At 41.0% G+C, this 18,738-nt stretch overlaps 1 protein-coding gene across 8 annotated transcripts; it reads left to right on the forward strand.

Annotated features, from left to right (window-relative positions):
* The first annotated feature begins 552 nt into the window (after positions 1-552).
* Positions 553-17,633, forward strand: pou2f1b (POU class 2 homeobox 1b). 8 transcript variants are annotated; one of them, XM_044019899.1, is made up of 15 exons: positions 553-623; positions 9,371-9,436; positions 9,954-10,045; positions 11,023-11,118; positions 12,144-12,326; positions 12,871-12,970; positions 13,093-13,160; positions 13,558-13,731; positions 13,818-13,959; positions 14,134-14,288; positions 14,632-14,820; positions 14,930-15,044; positions 15,435-15,735; positions 15,828-15,916; positions 16,970-17,633. In XM_044019899.1, exons 1-15 carry the CDS (start codon positions 578-580, stop codon positions 17,212-17,214), a joined length of 2,061 nt encoding a protein of 686 aa, XP_043875834.1. In that variant the 5' UTR covers positions 553-577; the 3' UTR covers positions 17,215-17,633. The 8 variants fall into 8 exon arrangements, with proteins under 8 accessions (XP_043875834.1, XP_043875835.1, XP_043875836.1 ...); XM_044019900.1 differs by having other exon boundaries at positions 14,635-14,820; XM_044019901.1 differs by having other exon boundaries at positions 14,143-14,288.
* Positions 17,634-18,738: the final 1,105 nt, after the last annotated feature.

Genomic DNA, 18,738 nt, shown 5'->3' on the forward strand with positions numbered 1-18,738 from the left:
TACAAACTTTAGAGAATGTTCTCTTTTGGTTCCCAGAATGTTCCCCTTAAAGTTACTTTGTCCCAACCGTCATACATTAACATGACAGAATTCATTGTATATTACTAATACTATTTTAAACTGTAACACATTAGTAGACATGCTTGGATAAATGAATAGGCATTGATAGAATTAAAAGTTTTATTTTCAATGAACCAAAATATGTACAAAAGTGTATATGAAATAAAAATATAATCGAGTCAAAGTCAAAAAACAAACTCTAAATAAAAAAGAAATAATAAAAAGAATAAAAACAAATGTATACAAAAAGAAAACAATTTGGCAAAAATGGCAAATGTTCATATAAAGTTAAAATTACAGCAGGGGGGCAAACAGTGGCAGTCCAACGGGGCCCCTAAAAAAGTTGAAGAAAACACAGGTTGGGTATATTTACATAAACCCCAGCTGGTCTAATGAAGGAAAAGTCAACGCTGGGTCCTCACAGGAATAGCGAAACAAACCCCTGCGTGCACGCGCGCGTGTGCGCGTGCCATACACAGGCAGGCTCAGGGCTGGGATTTCGGGTTAAATATTCAAAATGGCGGACGGAGGAGCAGCGAGTCAAGATGAGAGTTCAGGAGCAGGTAATGATTACAGCATTTTACATATTCATACTCATATTCAAACCGCGTTACTCACAATCTATCACTGAACGGTACATGTATTAAAACCGGGTGCCGACTCACGGGGCCACGCTGCTGCCGGGCCGTTTTGCAAGCGCACACTCGGGGCGAGCTAACTGTAATTTGACAGAGGAGGAAACGAGCTATTGCAGTGCCACGGTAAATTACATGGAAACATGCCTCCCCCCTTTGTGTGATTAGACGGCTGTACGCCGCTACATATTCATACCACCGCGGACAAACACGGTTTAGCATATTTTATTAGTAAACGGCGACGCGGCTCGGTTCGTATTTGACATATTTGGATAGTTTGACGAACGCGGGCTGATTGTAACGGGGGATGCTAGCGGGCTAGCGTTAGCACGGCGGCTAGCGCCTGGCTTTGTGTTGATGCACAGTGGAGCTTTTGAAAGAGGTTTGCATATTCATTTTCTGGGGGGTGGGGGGGGAGCCGGGCAGTGGCTGCGCTTGTTTCTTTTCACGGTGCGGGGAAACATCAAAGTAAAGTTAAAGCTAGCTTTGGTGTTAGCTTTGTGTGTGAACAGAGCGAGCTCGTCGTGATTTTTTTTTCTACAGCAGAGCATTTTTGCCTCAGCCTTTTGTGTGAGTGAGTGAGCTCGGCGCAGGAGAGCAGCAGCTCCGGCTGCCTGTTGTGTTATTCATGCGGGCCTGCCTCAACCAGAGTGTGGACTTCAGCATAATATATCAGCCCCACGAGCAGCCGCCGCTCCCTCTGCGTGTCAACACACCACGTTTGTTTTAAATACGCATTCAAAAATATAAATAAAACAACAAGCGACCTCGTCATTCAGATAGAAATGTAAAGCGCTGGTGTCTGAGTGGCGAACCGGTTGACCACCTTTCTCTTTTAACTTGCTCCACTGGTTTAGACCCCCAATTTCACGTGTGAGGTAATTCGATCCCTGTTGGATAGTATTGTAGACGTTTAAAACGTTTGTTTTGAAAGTGCAAGTTTGAAGTCTTCAATCGACCTCATTTGAATCTATAATATATTCTTCCATCTTATCATCGCTCCATGTTCAGTGCCACTGTTTGTTCTCAACTCTTTAGTCTGTGTCTGTTCTGGGCATCAGTTACAGGAGTTTTGACCTGTGCTGAGTACAAAGATTGTACCTGTGTGTAAAAAACCCCCTCCGTCCTGCACGGGGAGGGGTAGTGAGGCCCACTTCCGGAAGGCCACAATAATAACAGGCAGGGCATTCTTACTGTTCACTCTGCTGGTTTCATTACTGGGCAAGACACAGCTTGACACTGCCTGACGACTGTGTGTGTTTTAAACGCTGGTACTTTATCTTTAGCTCTAGTTTTCTTTTAACAAAGTAATTTCAAGTCAGTTCACAGGAAGGTATTGTTGTCTGTTTATGTGAAAAAAAAAATCAAAAAACATTTTTTAACTTAAGAATTGCATTGTTGTGTGTGTTTGACGGAAGGTCTGGGCGATGAGCCAAGACACAGTAAAACAGTTTAAAATCAGTTGACATTGATAGTTGTAGGTTTCATGGCTGGGTTTGATACAGGCTGACGTCACTTTAATTTAAACTTGTATACTTAAGTTTGCGCTGGGATTTATTTAAGTTGTTTGAAGAAGGTTGTGTGATCTCCTAGTGGGTTTTATCAGCCTGTTTTTATGCACACTTGTGATTAACATATGAAAAACAAACTTAAATAAGAAACATTCTTAAAACATCACAGTTTTCAGATATGAACAAAGACATTATATATACGTTTCACATCAACAATTGTAGCATTAAAGAGTCAGATATATTAAAGTTTTTCTGCTGTAAAAGATTCTTTATGGACATCAATTGACAAAATAGAAACTTTTTACAAAACGAAGGCACAGCTTTTAATAGCAATTATGCGTTGTGTTTCAAAGTGTGTTTGCAGAGGACAGAACGTAACACCTTTTGTGGTATTGATATTAAAGAATGTTATATCACACTAATTTAGGTTGAAAAGTTAGCATATTGATAATGTGTAAATGTGAGTAAGTGCAACTGAGGTATAATAAGGATAGTGTTTCTTTCTCAGCTGTGTGAAAGCGTCAAATATTACTATAATGCATGGAAGCAGCAATGAACACAACCATGTATCAACAGGTACTGCGGCTCTTTATATCCATCATCAAGTTGCACCTTCTTGTTTTTCTTCTATGGTGAAACAGACTTAAAACATAGCATCACCCACTGATTGTCTCTGTATACTAACTCACTCAACTGTTCAAATATTTGTTATTTGATTGAAATTTGCAAAAAGATAGAATCCAGGTTGAGATTTCAACTCTAACTTTTCTGGTTGGTTTTAAAAGTCCCTCTTTAAAAAGGTGTAAACATTTTCAAAAATAGGTTCTAACCATGTCTGATTCTGAGTGAAAGCCATTGCATGTTGTAACAAAGACATTCAGCTTCATGTCTCATGCACTACTACTGTGTTGTTCTTCTTTGAGATGCATAACACTCCATTGTTAAAATGAGAATCACAGGGTAACCCTATCCACTACAAGCATAATAACACATTTCAGGTAATTATGCGATACATTTTAACACAGTCACCCAACTAAATTATATCCTTTATTCCAAGCCAGAATGAGTGGGTTTAAATAGTAAGTGTTGTAAATTGTTACATTTCTGTTAGCAGTTTGGAAAATTAGATCCCATAAATAAATAAAAAAGGATTGACTTTCAAAACTAGCCTACTTAAAGAACAGATGAGAAATAATTCTGTCATGCCCATACTTATGCTACTTTTCTCATTTAATCAGTTTTACAGTTCCACCCTCATTCCAGCCTAGTAGTTCCACCATGAATATTCATTGATGTAAACACAGTTGCTATGAATAATGCATCATTTGCTGTAATAAATTCTGAACATGCCGTCTCAAAGTACTGAGACGGCCTCGATGAAGGCTCCAATCAGACAAGTTTTTTCACTACGATGGAAAAACAAACAAAATGTGTGCTCTAAACTGAAAACAATTTTTAAAATGTGTAATTCCTGACGAAACAATGCAAAGCGTCCCTCTAAAAATCCTTTATCTTTAAAATACAGTAATTAGCACACCTATCCTTCAGGATATATTATAGAGTTGGCTTTAGCACTTGGTAGAAACACACACATAACCTGTTTAGTGAATTAATGAACTACTAAGTGAGTATTTGAGATTTTTCACCACGGCAGGTCTGCATGAATGCAAACCAGAGTTGCACGACTCCTGTGTCTGTGATCTTGTTTGGAGCGTCAGTAAATGTTTGTCATACTCTCACAAACTGGTTTTACACTTTACACAAATTAGGACGTTTTAAAACACAATAATGTGAATTAATCGGTTGCATCAAGAATGAACATTAATAGGCTTCTCGCATGTTCATACGGGTCCCAGAAAACCTATAACAAAGTTGTCAAATTTTCCAGACATGGCAAACACGCGGAAAATGAGATGTCCAGGAATTCCTGTGTTTTCCTAGAAAATAATTAAATCATTCCCCCTCTGCTGCGAATGCACCACTCGGATATGTCACACCTCCCAAAATGGTTAATGCACCCACGTCATGTCACATGGTTGCAAAACTTGGTCACTGAAACTCTGAATGCTGTAAATTACATGACCCTAAAGCAAAATGTTTGCTTTTGAATTATTCCTTTGTGAAATTGAACAATGAAACCAATGATCAAAATAGCCGACGATTAATTTAGTCATCGAATAATCGCTGCCCTAGTTTCATGACAACTCCAACTTTACATATAAAGCTGGATTTATGGCGTCTCACAAAAATTTGCATAGTTGTCCTAAAAATACAAAAGTGCTCTTTGACATTTTAAACAGTAACAGTTACAGTGTGAGGCTGAAACATTTGATGATTTCCCTTGATGGCAGAGGCCCCTAACATTTACATTTCCTGTCTTAGTCTCTCTTTTTAGTAAATCGTTGAGAGAGCTGTACTATCTGAAACAGAATCTTGTCAAAAAAACACTTCTTGAAGGTCTCGTCTCTAAATTGGATGCATTTTCTCCCAGTCTTATCTCATTGTGGATCATAGACCACAACATATTGGTCTGTATGAATCATAGATTTCCATCTCCAAATGCAACCATTGACTTTAGTCGTGAGGATTTTTTGTCATCAATAACAGCTGCTTCTATTTCCCGCCCTGTTTACACAAAGTTAAATTAGGTTCATGGAGACAAACTGCTTTTACAATTCTAGCACTACTCTGGTATTTTGCTTCTCCATTAGGGATAGTACCTGGTACCTTTTTTCGTACCTGCTCTGGCAAGGTTCCAAATGAGCTGAACCGATTGATTGATTGATTGAGCCACTGATTGGCCAGAGAGTGTCGTCACTGGAAAAGTCATGAGCGAGATGTCTGACACAAGAATCAAACCCGTCGTTTTTTAAAAGAGTGTTACAGTGAGTACACATGGCTGTTGTCCACAAAGATACAGACTGAGCAGGGAGTGCCACCATCAACTCAATGTCCCCTATTGTTTTTGTGTTGTGTTGTGTAGCATATAAAACAACATGCCGACCCTGCCCACGTTGAGGAGGTACTATGAAGTCAAAACAGCCTGCCTTTTTTCTTTTGAAAAGTGCCAAAAGAAAAGCTGTGTGTTTTGTCTGGGAGTGGAGATGTTGCCACGTTCTGCTACAAAGTTTACATAAAAATGTATTTGCATAACTACGTACAGCAAACACAACACCCTGTAGAACTGCTCCATCACTTTGAAGAGAGATAGAGATAAGACCGTAGATAATAAAGTTGAAATTATGCACCCCAATTTCTGTGAAAAAATGTGTAGCCTATCAGGCAGGTTACTCTGACTGAGTTTAAGCAGCTAGGGTGTTTATTATCAGTGATACATTTGTACCCAAATACACAGTTACGGATCTAATACACATGTCAAATCCTAAAACCCTGTGTGTTTTCAGTGTGATGAGCTGGCACAATTATAGACAATCAACTAATAAAACATTAATGTTGTATAAACTATTGGATATTAGCTGCTGTATTAGTGGGTCACAGATATATCCCATAACTTATTATAGCAAAGTAGCAACCTGGACTGGAAATGAATAGTCTGCATATGCTAAGCTCTGCTTTTCAAGAAGAATATTGAGTTTACAAAAAAGTTTAACAAACGTATGGGTCGATTATTCTGAGGTTTAAATACTAAAGTTTTGAGAAACGGGTGAGGGAAAATGTACATAGTTGCCGTAAATGGAGAAGAATCTAGTTAATATCTAAAAATTGGACATGAATAACAAGCGGTAGATGCTAATGCCAGCATCCTATTTACCATCATGAACTGTATTAGTGAATAATATCTGTCCTCTGCATGTGCTGGCTGGAAGTTGTTAAATACACCCCCCCCTTCCCAATTTAATTGAGTGGATAAAATGTTTCTACCTAGCCCGTAGACAGTTGGCTAATGACCACTCAGGAGATAAAACAGTAGCTGACAGTGGTTTAACTTTTCATCAGATTACCCTGCAATCTCTCAGATCTAATTTGCGTTGCAGTGTAGCACTGCTGTTTGTGGCTTTTACTGTGAGACAGTGTATATATGGACTAGTATTAAAGGCTCTTTCTAATAGTTTTGATATTTGTGTTGGATGTTGCTTTAAATTGGGACTTTTTAAAGTTAATAAGTCTTTTAAATTGAAAGATTATGTATCGTGACCTCGCATCCGGACTGTTGCGAAATCTGTTTAGTGCTCTGAGTGGTGGATGTGTGGAAAAGTGGCCATGATGTATTTCTGTGTTTAAGGGGAAGAATATAGGTATCGGGACAGAATGTGGATGTGCTAATTAAGTTTTTGCTCAGCCTCGTGTTGAATGTCTCCGCTCACATTAACGGCTCTGCAGTATTCAGTCAGCCCTCCCATATTACAGAGCTAATGAGACACCTATTTAAAATTCTCTTCACAGGATATTTGTGTAATGCATTGTTCCACAGCAGGGCTTTTGCAAACCATTCAACCAAGAAACTCTATATATGTTGAAGTGCAGTGCTGATAACTGCTCTTACTTTCACATCGCATTCTTTTCTTTCCCATTTTGGTTCCATGATTTGTTTGCTGATATTGTTAAGACAGGCTAATGTCTTTGTGTTTCAGGCACACTTTGTTTGGATGACCTGTTGTAGACATTTAACACTAGCGTGCCAACTGTGTATACTCTGTGGTAGATACCTTGGTAAAGAGCAGGCTGTAGCTAAACTTTACACTGTTTTGAATTGACAAACTGTAGAGCAGTTTCCAAACAAACTTTTAAGTTACTTGTGATTTGGATAAGAAAAGAAAAGCAGTCTGTTGTGTGAAGTTATATAATCACATCAGTATGATTACAAATTGGTTTAAAGCTGAATTTAAGTGTTCACATTGTCACGGTAATGCACAGCAGTTAAAACAGATTACAGAAGACACCTCTAACCAACCTGAGTCTGATGCAAACCACCACTCTCAAAGTTTGTGGCAGGTCAGTCGAGCAGGAACATTGAAATGAACTTCACTGCAAGTAAAATGTTTTTTAAAAAAAGGTAATTGTATAGAGGAAGTTTAATCAAAAAAACAAATAAATACATTTAAATAACAAAATAATTACATGTATTATTTTTATTTTAAGTTTTCTGTTAAATATTTATTGGTGGTTGTCACATTATGTCAACCTAATTTTAAAACATCTATGCAACTAAGCAGTTTGTTCAAAGTAACGCAGTACAAACCCAGAAGGTAATGAATAGCGATGATTCATGTGCTGTTGAACGTGTGTAAAAGCTTTGTGTGATTATTTTAGAAGCTGTGGTTTAGGGCCTCAGACATGTGTGTCATCATGACAACACGCTGCTGTACACAAACAGCCGCCGACGTCGCTGCTTTCCGTTTGAAGCCTTGCCACTCAGGTCAGGGCACTGCTGGTGAATGTCTGTATGTTTTTCAGTCTGTGTGTGCCATGTTATCACCACCATGCTCTCTTGGCATTGTTTGATCCGGTCAGCCAGTATGCAAATGTTTTCATTTATTGTTTGGCAGTTAGGGACAGGTGAAGGAACTGATTAGAGCTTTGGCCAGGAGCAGTTTTGTGGATTTAGTTGGTAAGCCCCTTCCTTCTGGAGACCACAATACAGTCATGCATTCCAGTCCACTCATTCTGAATCACTGAACACCTGTGCAGCACTTTCCCTCCCACTAAACCTCCAAGCAGGCTGGAAATGAATTTAAAAGGGCCTCAAAATGAAATAGTAATGGAATGTAAAGCTAATCTAAATATGCTAATCCCCAAACACTTCATAAACATAGACAGCAGAAGCCTGCCACCCACTCTCTGTAGTTGCTGGCTGTGGAATGCCTTAGCCACAGGGGGTCCAGCAGTAATGACAGGCTTGTGTCGGATTAATGTGGAGTTATTTATTTCCGATCGAGCGAGTCCCCCTCCCACTAGTACCCCCATGTTTTTAGCAGTTAGACTGGGTCTCCACGACTCATAAGAGTCTTAGATGTTGGACTAATGCAACACAGCCAGACCACCACTGACAGGCCTCACATTGCATTCTGGGATATCTTCAGCCATTTACCTGCTCTTAGCTAATTACTTTTTAGCCGTGCACTCGCACAATAATTGGTCTTGTGCTGCTGCCTCCCCTCCCTCTGCTGCGCCAAGTGCTAGTTTGAGCACTTTCTTTTTTCTGCCCTTTTCTGTGTCGCTCTTATTCCCCTGTTTTTTTTTTTATCGTCCTCCAAAAGCTATCCAATTAATATGCTAATGAGCTGATAAATATTTATAGGGGTTTAAATTATGCGGAAAGCTTTCAGGGCCCGGTGTGAAATGCGTCGCTCGCAGGACTTCAAAGCCTTGCATTGCTAACGAGGCAGTGGCAGATTTGCATACAGCTTTAATCAGCTGAATACTGATTATGCTTCATTATAGAGTTGGGTTTGGGGGGGCTGCAGAGGTAGAGGAGGCTGCCAGCTGCACTTGTCGTTTGTTTCATTCCAGCGAGAGAGGGAGAGGGTGAACTTTTACAGGAGTACAGACAGTTTTGGCATGAAAGAGAGAGAGAGAGAGGGGAGAGAGGAGAGGGAGAGAGGAGAGGGAGAGTGGGGGAGCTGTTTTCCTAAACGCTGTTGGCTTTCACAGCGAGTGTATCCCAGTGTTGCTCAGTGAACCGTGTGGTGGACAGTGCCACTGTGTCTGTGTGTAGCCGTGGTCACATTGAACTCTGCTCACTGCTGACCACTGGAGAGTGAAGGAGTGGGAGGAGGAACAGAGAGCCGGACACCCTGTCGGTGGGTTTGCCCGGCACAGGCAATTTCCCTTAATAGGTTCAGCAGCCATGCTGGAAAACACAGGTGGAACAGGAGTGGGTGAGTTTTTCATGAGCTGGGCTTTCTGTTTGTTGTGAGGCAGGACCTGACACAAGAGTTAATTCCATTAATCTGACAGTTGTGTTTTTCTTTTCCCAATGAATAGTGTTTCTAATGCAGCTGGTGTGTTTTTGATGATTTGTTTTTAGCTTGTTCTTGTTGTCTGCTGCTCTCAAACGGCGAACCTGATTAAAATACTATTGTTGAGAATTATATAGAGGTGACAAAAGTGAGACCACTCTTTATATGACTGAAATAGTGTCATGATCTTAAAAGCAGTGGGTGTGGGTGTGTCTCACCGTCTGTCTCTGTCTGGCTCTTCCAGATGCTAAAGTGAATAATCATTCAGAAACTACTAAATGTGCAATGGAAAGCGGTGATGGAAACACCGGTGAGTGACCTCCAGATTTTTCTCATGTACCTAGTTCTTTTTTTCTTTGTTACCTGATCTTGTCATTCAACAGGTTTTTCAAATCCACATCAAAAAATGTACAATATCGAAGCTAAAATTTGAAGAAGCTCGCTCATGTCCACTCTGTTTTGTTTTACTGGGTCATTTTGAAAAAGATGATGGCAGCTATCCAAAATACTTGTAAGCAGTTCTCCACTTTGAATATCACAGTAATTAGCTCCGTCACAACGATTCAGTTATACAAATGAGCATTGTAGCTTCACTGCTTACATTTATTTGTCATGTAATGATGCATTAAGAGTATATCAATTGTAATGTATGCTTGTAATGAAATTTTTGAGACCTCATGAAATTAATCATTTACATTGCAACTTGCAATTTTCCCCCTAAAGACTGAGCTTCTATTTTAATAGTAAATAATAACATTAAGCCGTACTGAAAAATATCTTTGAACTTTTTGAGGGCACATTTCATGAAACTGTATTTCTGTCCTCAGGAATCCAAATCAATGGATTGGACCTTCAGAGGCAGACGGCGACAACCACCAGTGCAATCACAAATGCACATGCACAAGCCCTCCTCCAACAGGTAACACATGCTGCACACTTGACCTCAAATAACTTTTAGTTTCCCCTTTCTTTTGTGGCAGGGGACGCATGTTAAAATATTGTCTTGGGGCATTATTGCCCTTTAATTGTAGTTTCACAATGAATTAATGTATGAAGTTTGAACAGAGGTATGCTCCTGCACTCAGACATGCACAAGCAGATCATTTAAGTGTGCCAGGCTCTACTGGTGTCGCCTGGCAACGAGGCAGATTAATCAGCCCTATATGCTAATTAGCTGCTCTGCGGTTGCTCGGAAACAGATGGCCGAGAATATGCAAATCTATGCAGAATTTACATGCACTGCATAACAGTTATTTTAATTAGCATCTCAACTCCCCCTCCTTCGCTATTCTCGTCTCTGAAGGCTGCAGCACATTTGCAATGCCCACTTTCTCACTTCCTTTTTAATTTAAATTCCTCTCCCTGCTCAAAGAAAGCTCAGAAGGCTTCTCAGGTACTCAGAGATTTAATCTTGAACTGGTTTCTTACTTTTATGCATTTTAAATATGGTAATTTAAAAAAAAAAGGTTTTGAGTGAAAGGTCCAGTGTGTACCATTTAGGAGGGTTTATTTGCAGTAATAATAAAATAATCGACCCGTAAGTTTGTTTTTATAGCGGGATAATCACTATAAGATAAAAATAATTGTACAATACATGTACTATTTTACGCTGTGATACTTTATTTATTTTATACTGTGATACAGCATCCCAAATAGACAAGTGCGTGCTTTACGTTTTGAGGCAGAAACTCACTCAAAGAAGCACATCATTTCTGGTCCTGTTGCAGTCTCACCACTAGACGTTGCTCAGTCTTACACACTGGATCTTTTTGAAACCTTTTTCTTCATGATAATCGCTATGGTACTGTCTTTACCTTACACTGTCACCAATGGTCAGTAATACCTGTAGGAAAATCTCCTCTAAGCCCCGCTCTTTGCTTCACCTCCCTCCACTAGTCAAAGTCGGAAGACTCGAGTGCTCTTCCGACCTCCGTCCAGCAGAGTGTATTGCCTCAAACCCAGCTAATGTTGGCTGGGGGACAGATTGCAGGAGTAAGTGGCCTGTTGCCTCACTGCCTTGAGTTAAATCCTAGTTGTAGTCGTGTTTCTGGGGTGACACCGGAGCGTCAAACCTGGCTGAAAGATTGGCTTGCCCTGATTCTGTGGCTAAGGCTGGTGTCTCCTCTGCCTGCCTGTGTGTCTGTTCATCCTCGTGGTTGTAAGGCTATGTCCAAACTCCTCCGTAGCGATGAGGAAATGGAGTGACTTTGCACATAGTCGACATGCATCTCCACACTCATGGTTGTGCCGACCATATATGACACAATTCATATCCATCTTTCGCCCTGTGGCTGTGATGTGGTTGAGAAGAGACCAGGCGGGTTTGAATGCGGCTGCTATTGTGCAATGCAGGAGTGATTGGCCCCTGTGCATGTGGAGTATGTGTGTGTGTGTTTGCATGTCTGAGTTTGAACATGACATCAACATGCTCATTTGTACTTGTGACTGGCTCAGCTGCATGAGTCTTCCCTCCATGTGCTTGCCTGGGCTCTTGTTAGTGTTGCCGTGATAGTTGAAGTTTCAAAGTTGCTTCGAAAAAAAACCTTTTGTGACACGTCAAATACAAATCCACATCGGCATCCTCTGTAAGGGCGTGCGCCGATTGGAATAATGAGAGAAAGAACGTCAAATATGTGGTGCTGTGGTTGGAGCAACAGTTTTAAATTGTTTGTAATCTAAGCAATTCACCTGCTGTCACTGTAACGAGATCCAAGAGGGAACAAGTTAATTGTCTAGCTAATAATATTTAATGAAGGCATGTCAAGAACCGTGTGTAAGATTTGTTACAAGTCTTTATTGCAACACACGTTCCTTTAACGTCCTGTCATGGTGTTATAGTTGCGATGTTGCATAGGTACCGAAGCCAGAACTCAAGTATTGTGACAACACTAACTCGTCCAGTCTGAAAGTGATTTTTCTAAACGGAGAGTATTGTCTTCCTGTCTTGCCTCCTCTGCATCTTTCTGTAATCTCATGCTTTCTGTGTCCCGTCTGCTTCTCTGTTGGTTTCTCCTCAGTTGACCCTGACCCCAGTACACCAGCAGCTGTTGTTCCAGCAGGCCCAAGCTCAGCTCCTGGCTGGGCTGGCCGTGCAACAATCAGCCAGCCAGCAGAACAGCAACACCGGGGCCAACATCTCAGCCACTGCAGCCACGCCCATTACCCAGCTGTCCCTTACACAGCCCATCCAGATCACCCAAGTAAGACACAAACATGCATGGAGTTTTTGCTAAACCTCCTGTGTCCCCTAAAGTATTGGAATCTATTTAGTGCTTACATTTTTGATCTGTTTCTCAGTAATCTAGGACTTGTATCTAATTTCAATCGGTTTAATAAAACCTGATAACATCAGAGAAAGTTTGCATCTGGCTTTAAAAATATTAAGTAAAAGACGACATTTTTACTTTTAGGTTTATTCCCGTGTCGCAGTAACTAATAAAAAAACAGATGTTTATCAGGATCACAATTAACTCGCAGCTATGAACATTTCCTGCAGTTGCAAGTGAATGCAGATAACAAGTGCTCTAGATTTTACGAATGGTGCGCAGGCCTCCGAGCACTTTGTTTTTCTACCACATGAATCCACTGCTGACGTCTTTCCAGTGGCAGCTGTTCACTAATTGCAATGTGGATTATATGAAAATGGAATATGTCATATTTGGTTTCAGAGGAGACAAATCACCACAAAGAAACCTGTTCCAGCACACACATTTTTGACTCCTTTTTATTTCCCTTTTCCATTAGCTACAGCAGCAGAATATGCCTCAGTTTGTTCTGCTTCAGCCCGGCCACCCGATCGCCACACCCCATCAGTTCATCATCTCACAGACACCGGCCCAACAGGGTAAGAAGAACACACGCACTCGTTGTGGTTTGTGTGCAGAATGAAATGAAAAGAGATGCATGTCAAGAATTAGATTGTAATTAAAAATGCTCTTCCCTCCCATGTCTTTGGCACGTTGCCAGCCCTTCAACTACCTCACAACCAAGGTAACCTCCTGCAGAATCAACCAAGCATCACCCTTGCACCTCAGGTTGGTAACGACACAAGCATCTCTTCTAAAATGAGATTTTTAAAATTTTTAATTGAAGCAATCATTGCATGTTGTGTTATTTAATCAACGAATGTTTTTACCCAAACCTTAAAAACATAAATATTATTGAGTGAATGTCAAAGAGGAGCAAAGAAACCATCAATATTCATATTTAAGATGCTGAAATCACAGAATTTTAACTTTTTATGACTTCTTTGTCATATGGATGGAAAGAAAAAAGAAAATATTTACATTTAAGAAGCTGAAAAATCACCCCGATTTGATTATCAAAACTTAGTAATCGATTAATCTTTGTAGCCCTATTACAGATATGCCTCATATATTATCTTCTAAGTGATCTAAGTGATCACATTGTGTGTTTTGATGTTCACTGCAGCCTGCAACTCCAAGCCGCACACCAGCAACCACACCTAATCACTCCCTGCCCCAGAGTCAGACACCACCCAAACGGTTGGACACCCCCACTCTGGAGGAGCCCAGTGATCTGGAGGAGCTGGAGCAGTTCGCCAAGACCTTCAAACAGAGACGCATTAAACTGGGCTTCACGCAGGTGAGTAGGACTAAGCGAGGAAAGACTTTGCTGCTGGCAAAACGGAACTGTGATGCTCGTGCTTACGCGACTGTGTCCGTCTCCAGGGTGATGTTGGCCTGGCAATGGGGAAGCTGTACGGAAACGACTTCAGTCAAACGACCATCTCTCGCTTCGAGGCCTTGAACCTTAGCTTTAAGAACATGTGCAAACTGAAGCCACTGCTGGAGAAGTGGCTCAATGATGCAGGTTTGTCCCTGAACCCACCTGCGTGAATGATACAGGAGCCAAATGGCACGAGGAGATGTGGCTTTTGATCACTGTGCATTCTCTATACTTCATAGAAAAAGGCAAAAAGACAGCTTGTGTATCTTTCCAGTACCTTGTCTTTACCTTCCTCCCTTTCCTTTTGTGATGATGCTGTTTGTGCAGAGAACCTGACATCTGACCAGGCCCTGTCCAGCCCCAGTGCCCTGGGCTCACCAGGCATGGGCATAGAGGGGATTAACCGCAGACGGAAGAAGAGGACCAGTATCGAGACCAACATCCGAGTGGCCTTAGAAAAGAGCTTTCTGGAGGTGAGAAACTCTTACATACTCAAGTTGCCAACATTGATGTAAGCAGAGGAAGCTGATTTTTATTGTTTTTTTTACAAAATTAGACATTTAATGGTGAAACTGCAGATTGCAACTAACATCACTTCCTTTCCCAAGCATATCAAGAAACTATGAAGGCTGTCGCCAATTAAAAGATGGCACCATGTCAAGGCTTAAACCCAAAAAGATTGTTGTCTTTTTAAAGCAAGACCCTCGTCTGAAATTACATAAAAAGGCTTTGATATATATATCGATGTGGAGGCAGTGAACGTTTTAGTCTCCTCAGTGCTGACAGGGAATCCCTGGCTTCTTTGCCCTCTTCAAGCAGAACCAAAAACCTACCTCTGAAGAGATCACCATGATCGCCGACCAGCTCAACATGGAGAAGGAGGTTATTAGGGTCTGGTTCTGCAATCGCCGGCAGAAAGAGAAGAGGATCAACCCCCCCAGTAGTGGAAACAGTGGAGGCTGCAGCACCCCCATCAAAACCATCTTCACCCCCAGCAGCCCACTGGTAAGAGCGGACACACCTCGTGTGTCAAGCTACATGTAGATTGTAGCTGCAGATGAATTTTAAAGCTGCAGTTCGTTGGTCCAATCCTCCTTGTTATTCTGACCTCCAGGTGGCCAGCCCAGCAAGCCTTGTGAGCAGTTCAACCATTAACACGCCCACCACGCTGACTGTAAACTCAGTGATGCCTCTCACCAGCACCAGTGTCTCAAGTTTGCCTTTCCCAGGTGTGTGTGTGTGTGTGTGTGTGTGTGTGTTCACCTTCATGAAAATGTGTTTCTTATTGCAAAAATAGACAACAATATATGCAAACGTTACTTAGAAGACCAGTAGGAGTCAGTGTTGAGCTCTCTGTCGTGGAAATGTCTGACCAATATTAACCCTGGTCCAAGCAATGACCTTTTCTCTGGAAGTGAATCAAGACAGTCACCTTCAGCTGGACACTTTGACATGAAACTCATAAACTTTCTGAGCCTTCAGAAAAGTTGAGAGTTAATATGACAGGGTTGGGTGTTCTGATAACGTACAGCGTTCCTGATGTCTTGTGCTACAGAAATGTTGTAATTTGCACCTTTTGTAAGGGTTACATGTTCATTATTTTTCACTGCATTCTCAAGGCTCAGTTGGACTCACAAACACCACGTCCGTCATCTCCAACGCACCCATGGTCACCACAGCCATCAGCTCGCCGCTGACGACTATTCAGTCCACGAACACGGAGAGCAAGGCCGGCATGCATGCGCTACCCGTCACATCCATAGCCACCACTTTAGGGACGGGTCAGGTGATGGTGGCGTCTCCGGGGCTGTCGGCGGCACTGCAGGGTGCCCAGTTACCCACCAGTGCTAGTTTTGCTGCTATGGCTGCTGCTGCAGGACTCAACCCAGGACTCATGGCTTCCTCACAGTTCCCTCCAGGGTTCGTAATAGGACATGGTCTTTTTGTTTTGTTGAACTTCTTTACATGGCTACTCTCTCCTGACTTACATGTTCTTTGCCTTGTGTCTTTAGGGGGGCCCTGCTCAGTCTGGCCCCTGGTGGCCTCGGCAGTGCGCTGAGTCCTGCATTCTTAAGTAACAGCACCCTGGCCACCATTCAAGGTATGTGCTCTCACAACAATACATTAACTCATATAATGAGATAAGTAAAGCCTGGAATGGTCTGATGAGCTTCTAGGCTGTTTATTTTTATAATCTGAATGGGTTTGGTCAGATATCTGAATGAATTTTGGATAAAAAAAGTGACAGCGCTAGTCTTCCGCTGAGGACACCACTCTTTGTTTTTATGTCTTGTTTGGTTGGTTTTTCACTTTCCTGAGTAAAAACCTTGCAATTGAGATGAATGAGAATACCGAATGACTTTAATGTGACTTCACTGTATTTCTTCTTCTGAATACAACTTTCATCATACCTCTGAATGATGAAAGGTATATAAAAAAAAAAAAAACGCACTCACACACAGTAGGTAGCTCACATACTGATGATCGGTTCATGCACATGTGATTTTAGCTTTCAAATCAAATTAATTCTCTCATCTTCTACAAACACAGTTTTGGTCTCTGGCTGTGGGATTTTGTATCTGTGACTTAGGTCCAAATAGAAATCGTCAGGAAACATGAAATTACAGAATAAATTGAGGGAAATATGGATAAGCAGAACAGGGCTGCAGCGATTATTAACTATTTTGATCATCGAGTAGTAGGTTTGATCCTTTTTTCAAAAATTAAAACATTTTAATTTTGATTTTTCAGCTTCTTAAATGTCAATTTTACAAAGAAATCATTAAAACTGAATAATTTTAATCGGTTAATCATCATCATTTCCAGGTTTTTGGTAAACACCGATCAACATAGTCTGACATTTTGCAGTATAAACTACAGATTAATCATTAGTTGCGGCTCTGAAGCAGAAATGGGTTCAGATATCTGAAAATTCAACGACATGCTGCATCACATTTGCATATTTTAGTTAAAATAATTCAGGCCGTGCATGTGACGTTAATCCTGCTGAGAGAAAATTACTTTAATTTAATCCTGCTGCACATTAATACGCTTTGATGATGGTAAAAACAAACCCTGTCCACCGCTTTGTCCTCTGATGATAAAAACACACATCTGCTTCTTCTTCTTCTTTTTTCCCCGAATCCTTCCACAGCGCTGGCGTCGAACGGCACAATCCCCATCACCTCTCTGGACGCCAGTAACCTGCTGTTCGCCAACGCCTCCGGCAACGCGTCCAACATGGTGACCTTCCTGAACCCGCAGAACCTGTCGCTGCTCAACAACCCTGTCAGCCTGGTGTCCACCGGGGCGGGCCTGCAGGTCGATGCCCATCACCAGTCCTCGGTGGCCGTGCCCGTGACAGCCTCCACCATTTCCACTGCCTCCAAGGCCCAGTGAAGCCGGCCCGGGCCGCCAGTTCCTGCGTTAACGCCCTACTTCTTATGTCGTGCACTACGCTCTCTATCACGCCACGTAGGGAACAGGGAGGTCGTTAAAAAGGCTCTGTGCTTCACTAACCACCATTGTTTCTATCATATCTATCATTATTTAATCCTTTTGCTGCCACCAAAAAGAAAAGAACCTCAAACGTGTTGTTTGAGGTTGACCTTTTATTATTTTTCTTTTTTTTTTTCTTCTTTTTCTTTTGATTCTTGGATGTTTTTTCCACTAACAGTAGCCAAGTGGACACTGTTGTTGGGCCTGCCGCTCCTCGTGAACCTTGACGAAGTGACGGGGAAGAAAATCTCCTCAACGTCATCAAGATGTTCACATTTTGTGTGTATGTGTGCGCGCGTGTGTGTGTGTGTGTATATATATATATACACACATATATATATATATATATATATATATATATATATATATATATATATATATATATATATATATATATATATATATATGTATATATATATATATATATATATATATATATGTATGTATATATATATATATATATATGTATATATATATATATATATATATATATATATATATATATATATATACATATATATATATGTATATATATATATATATATGTATATATATATGTATATATATATCCTTCTCTTTCCAGGTCAGAACTTTCTGAAACACTTCTAACCAAAAACTTTAGGATTTTTCCTCTTTTAACATTCAGCCTAAACAAGATTTATTACTAATTTCACAATATTCGTTATCACTAATGGGGATTTGTGTGTCCACACCCCGTCTTTAATGATCTCTTTTTTGGGTTTTTTGACAGGCCTTGATGTAAATCATATCAAAGTTATATTTTCGAGACTTTTCTCCTTTTACTGTTACTGTCTGTAATTTCTTTTTTTTTTCTTCTTCTTTTATTTTTTGGACATTTTTCAGAACTTTGTAAGTCTATTATTAAGTTAAGATTTAACTATCACTTTGTAATCGTGGTTATAAGGCTTTAAAAACAAGTAATAAGTGGCCGATATAAAGGTTATCATTGCTTTAAGGGTCGGAGGGACGGGGCGGGGGGGTGCGTCTCTCCTCGTCTCTCTCTCTTTGTGGAAACACTGAGTTTTATGCTGCGCCGTGGCGGCGGCGGCGAGCTTTTGTAAATCGATGGTCTACGCGCGGATCATACACACACTGATAGAAGCGTTGCGTTTTAAAAGAAGGAGCTGCAGACACGTTGTCTCGACCGAGGTCGACGATCCGTCGGATAAGTGTACATTATGTTTGGATTCAGAGGTAGAACGTAGGAGCGCGTGTGTGTGTGTGTGTTGTGTTCAGCTCAGGCAGATGCTGAGAGTTCAGTAACTGTTGGGGAAAAAAAAGGCTCAGTGGCTGACTGGTCTGTTTTGAGGAAATCTAGTCACAGGACACCGTCGTCATATTACGCGTATATCGGCGTTGACGGCGAGGTTATTCTGTTGTGGTTTTTTTTTTTGGTTTTTTTTT

This window comes from Solea senegalensis, linkage group LG2 (genome assembly GCF_019176455.1).
Source record: "Solea senegalensis isolate Sse05_10M linkage group LG2, IFAPA_SoseM_1, whole genome shotgun sequence".
NCBI lineage: Eukaryota > Metazoa > Chordata > Actinopteri > Pleuronectiformes > Soleidae > Solea > Solea senegalensis.

Bases quoted from the DNA above. Each gene is read 5' to 3' on its own strand.
- pou2f1b (XM_044019899.1), top strand. From the start codon at position 578: ATGGCGGACGGAGGAGCAGCGAGTCAAGATGAGAGTTCAGGAGCAG. The intron at 12,327-12,870 runs GTAAGACACAAA...CTTTTCCATTAG, and splicing joins AGCCCATCCAGATCACCCAA to CTACAGCAGCAGAATATGCC. The intron at 13,732-13,817 runs GTGAGTAGGACT...GTCCGTCTCCAG, and splicing joins TTAAACTGGGCTTCACGCAG to GGTGATGTTGGCCTGGCAAT.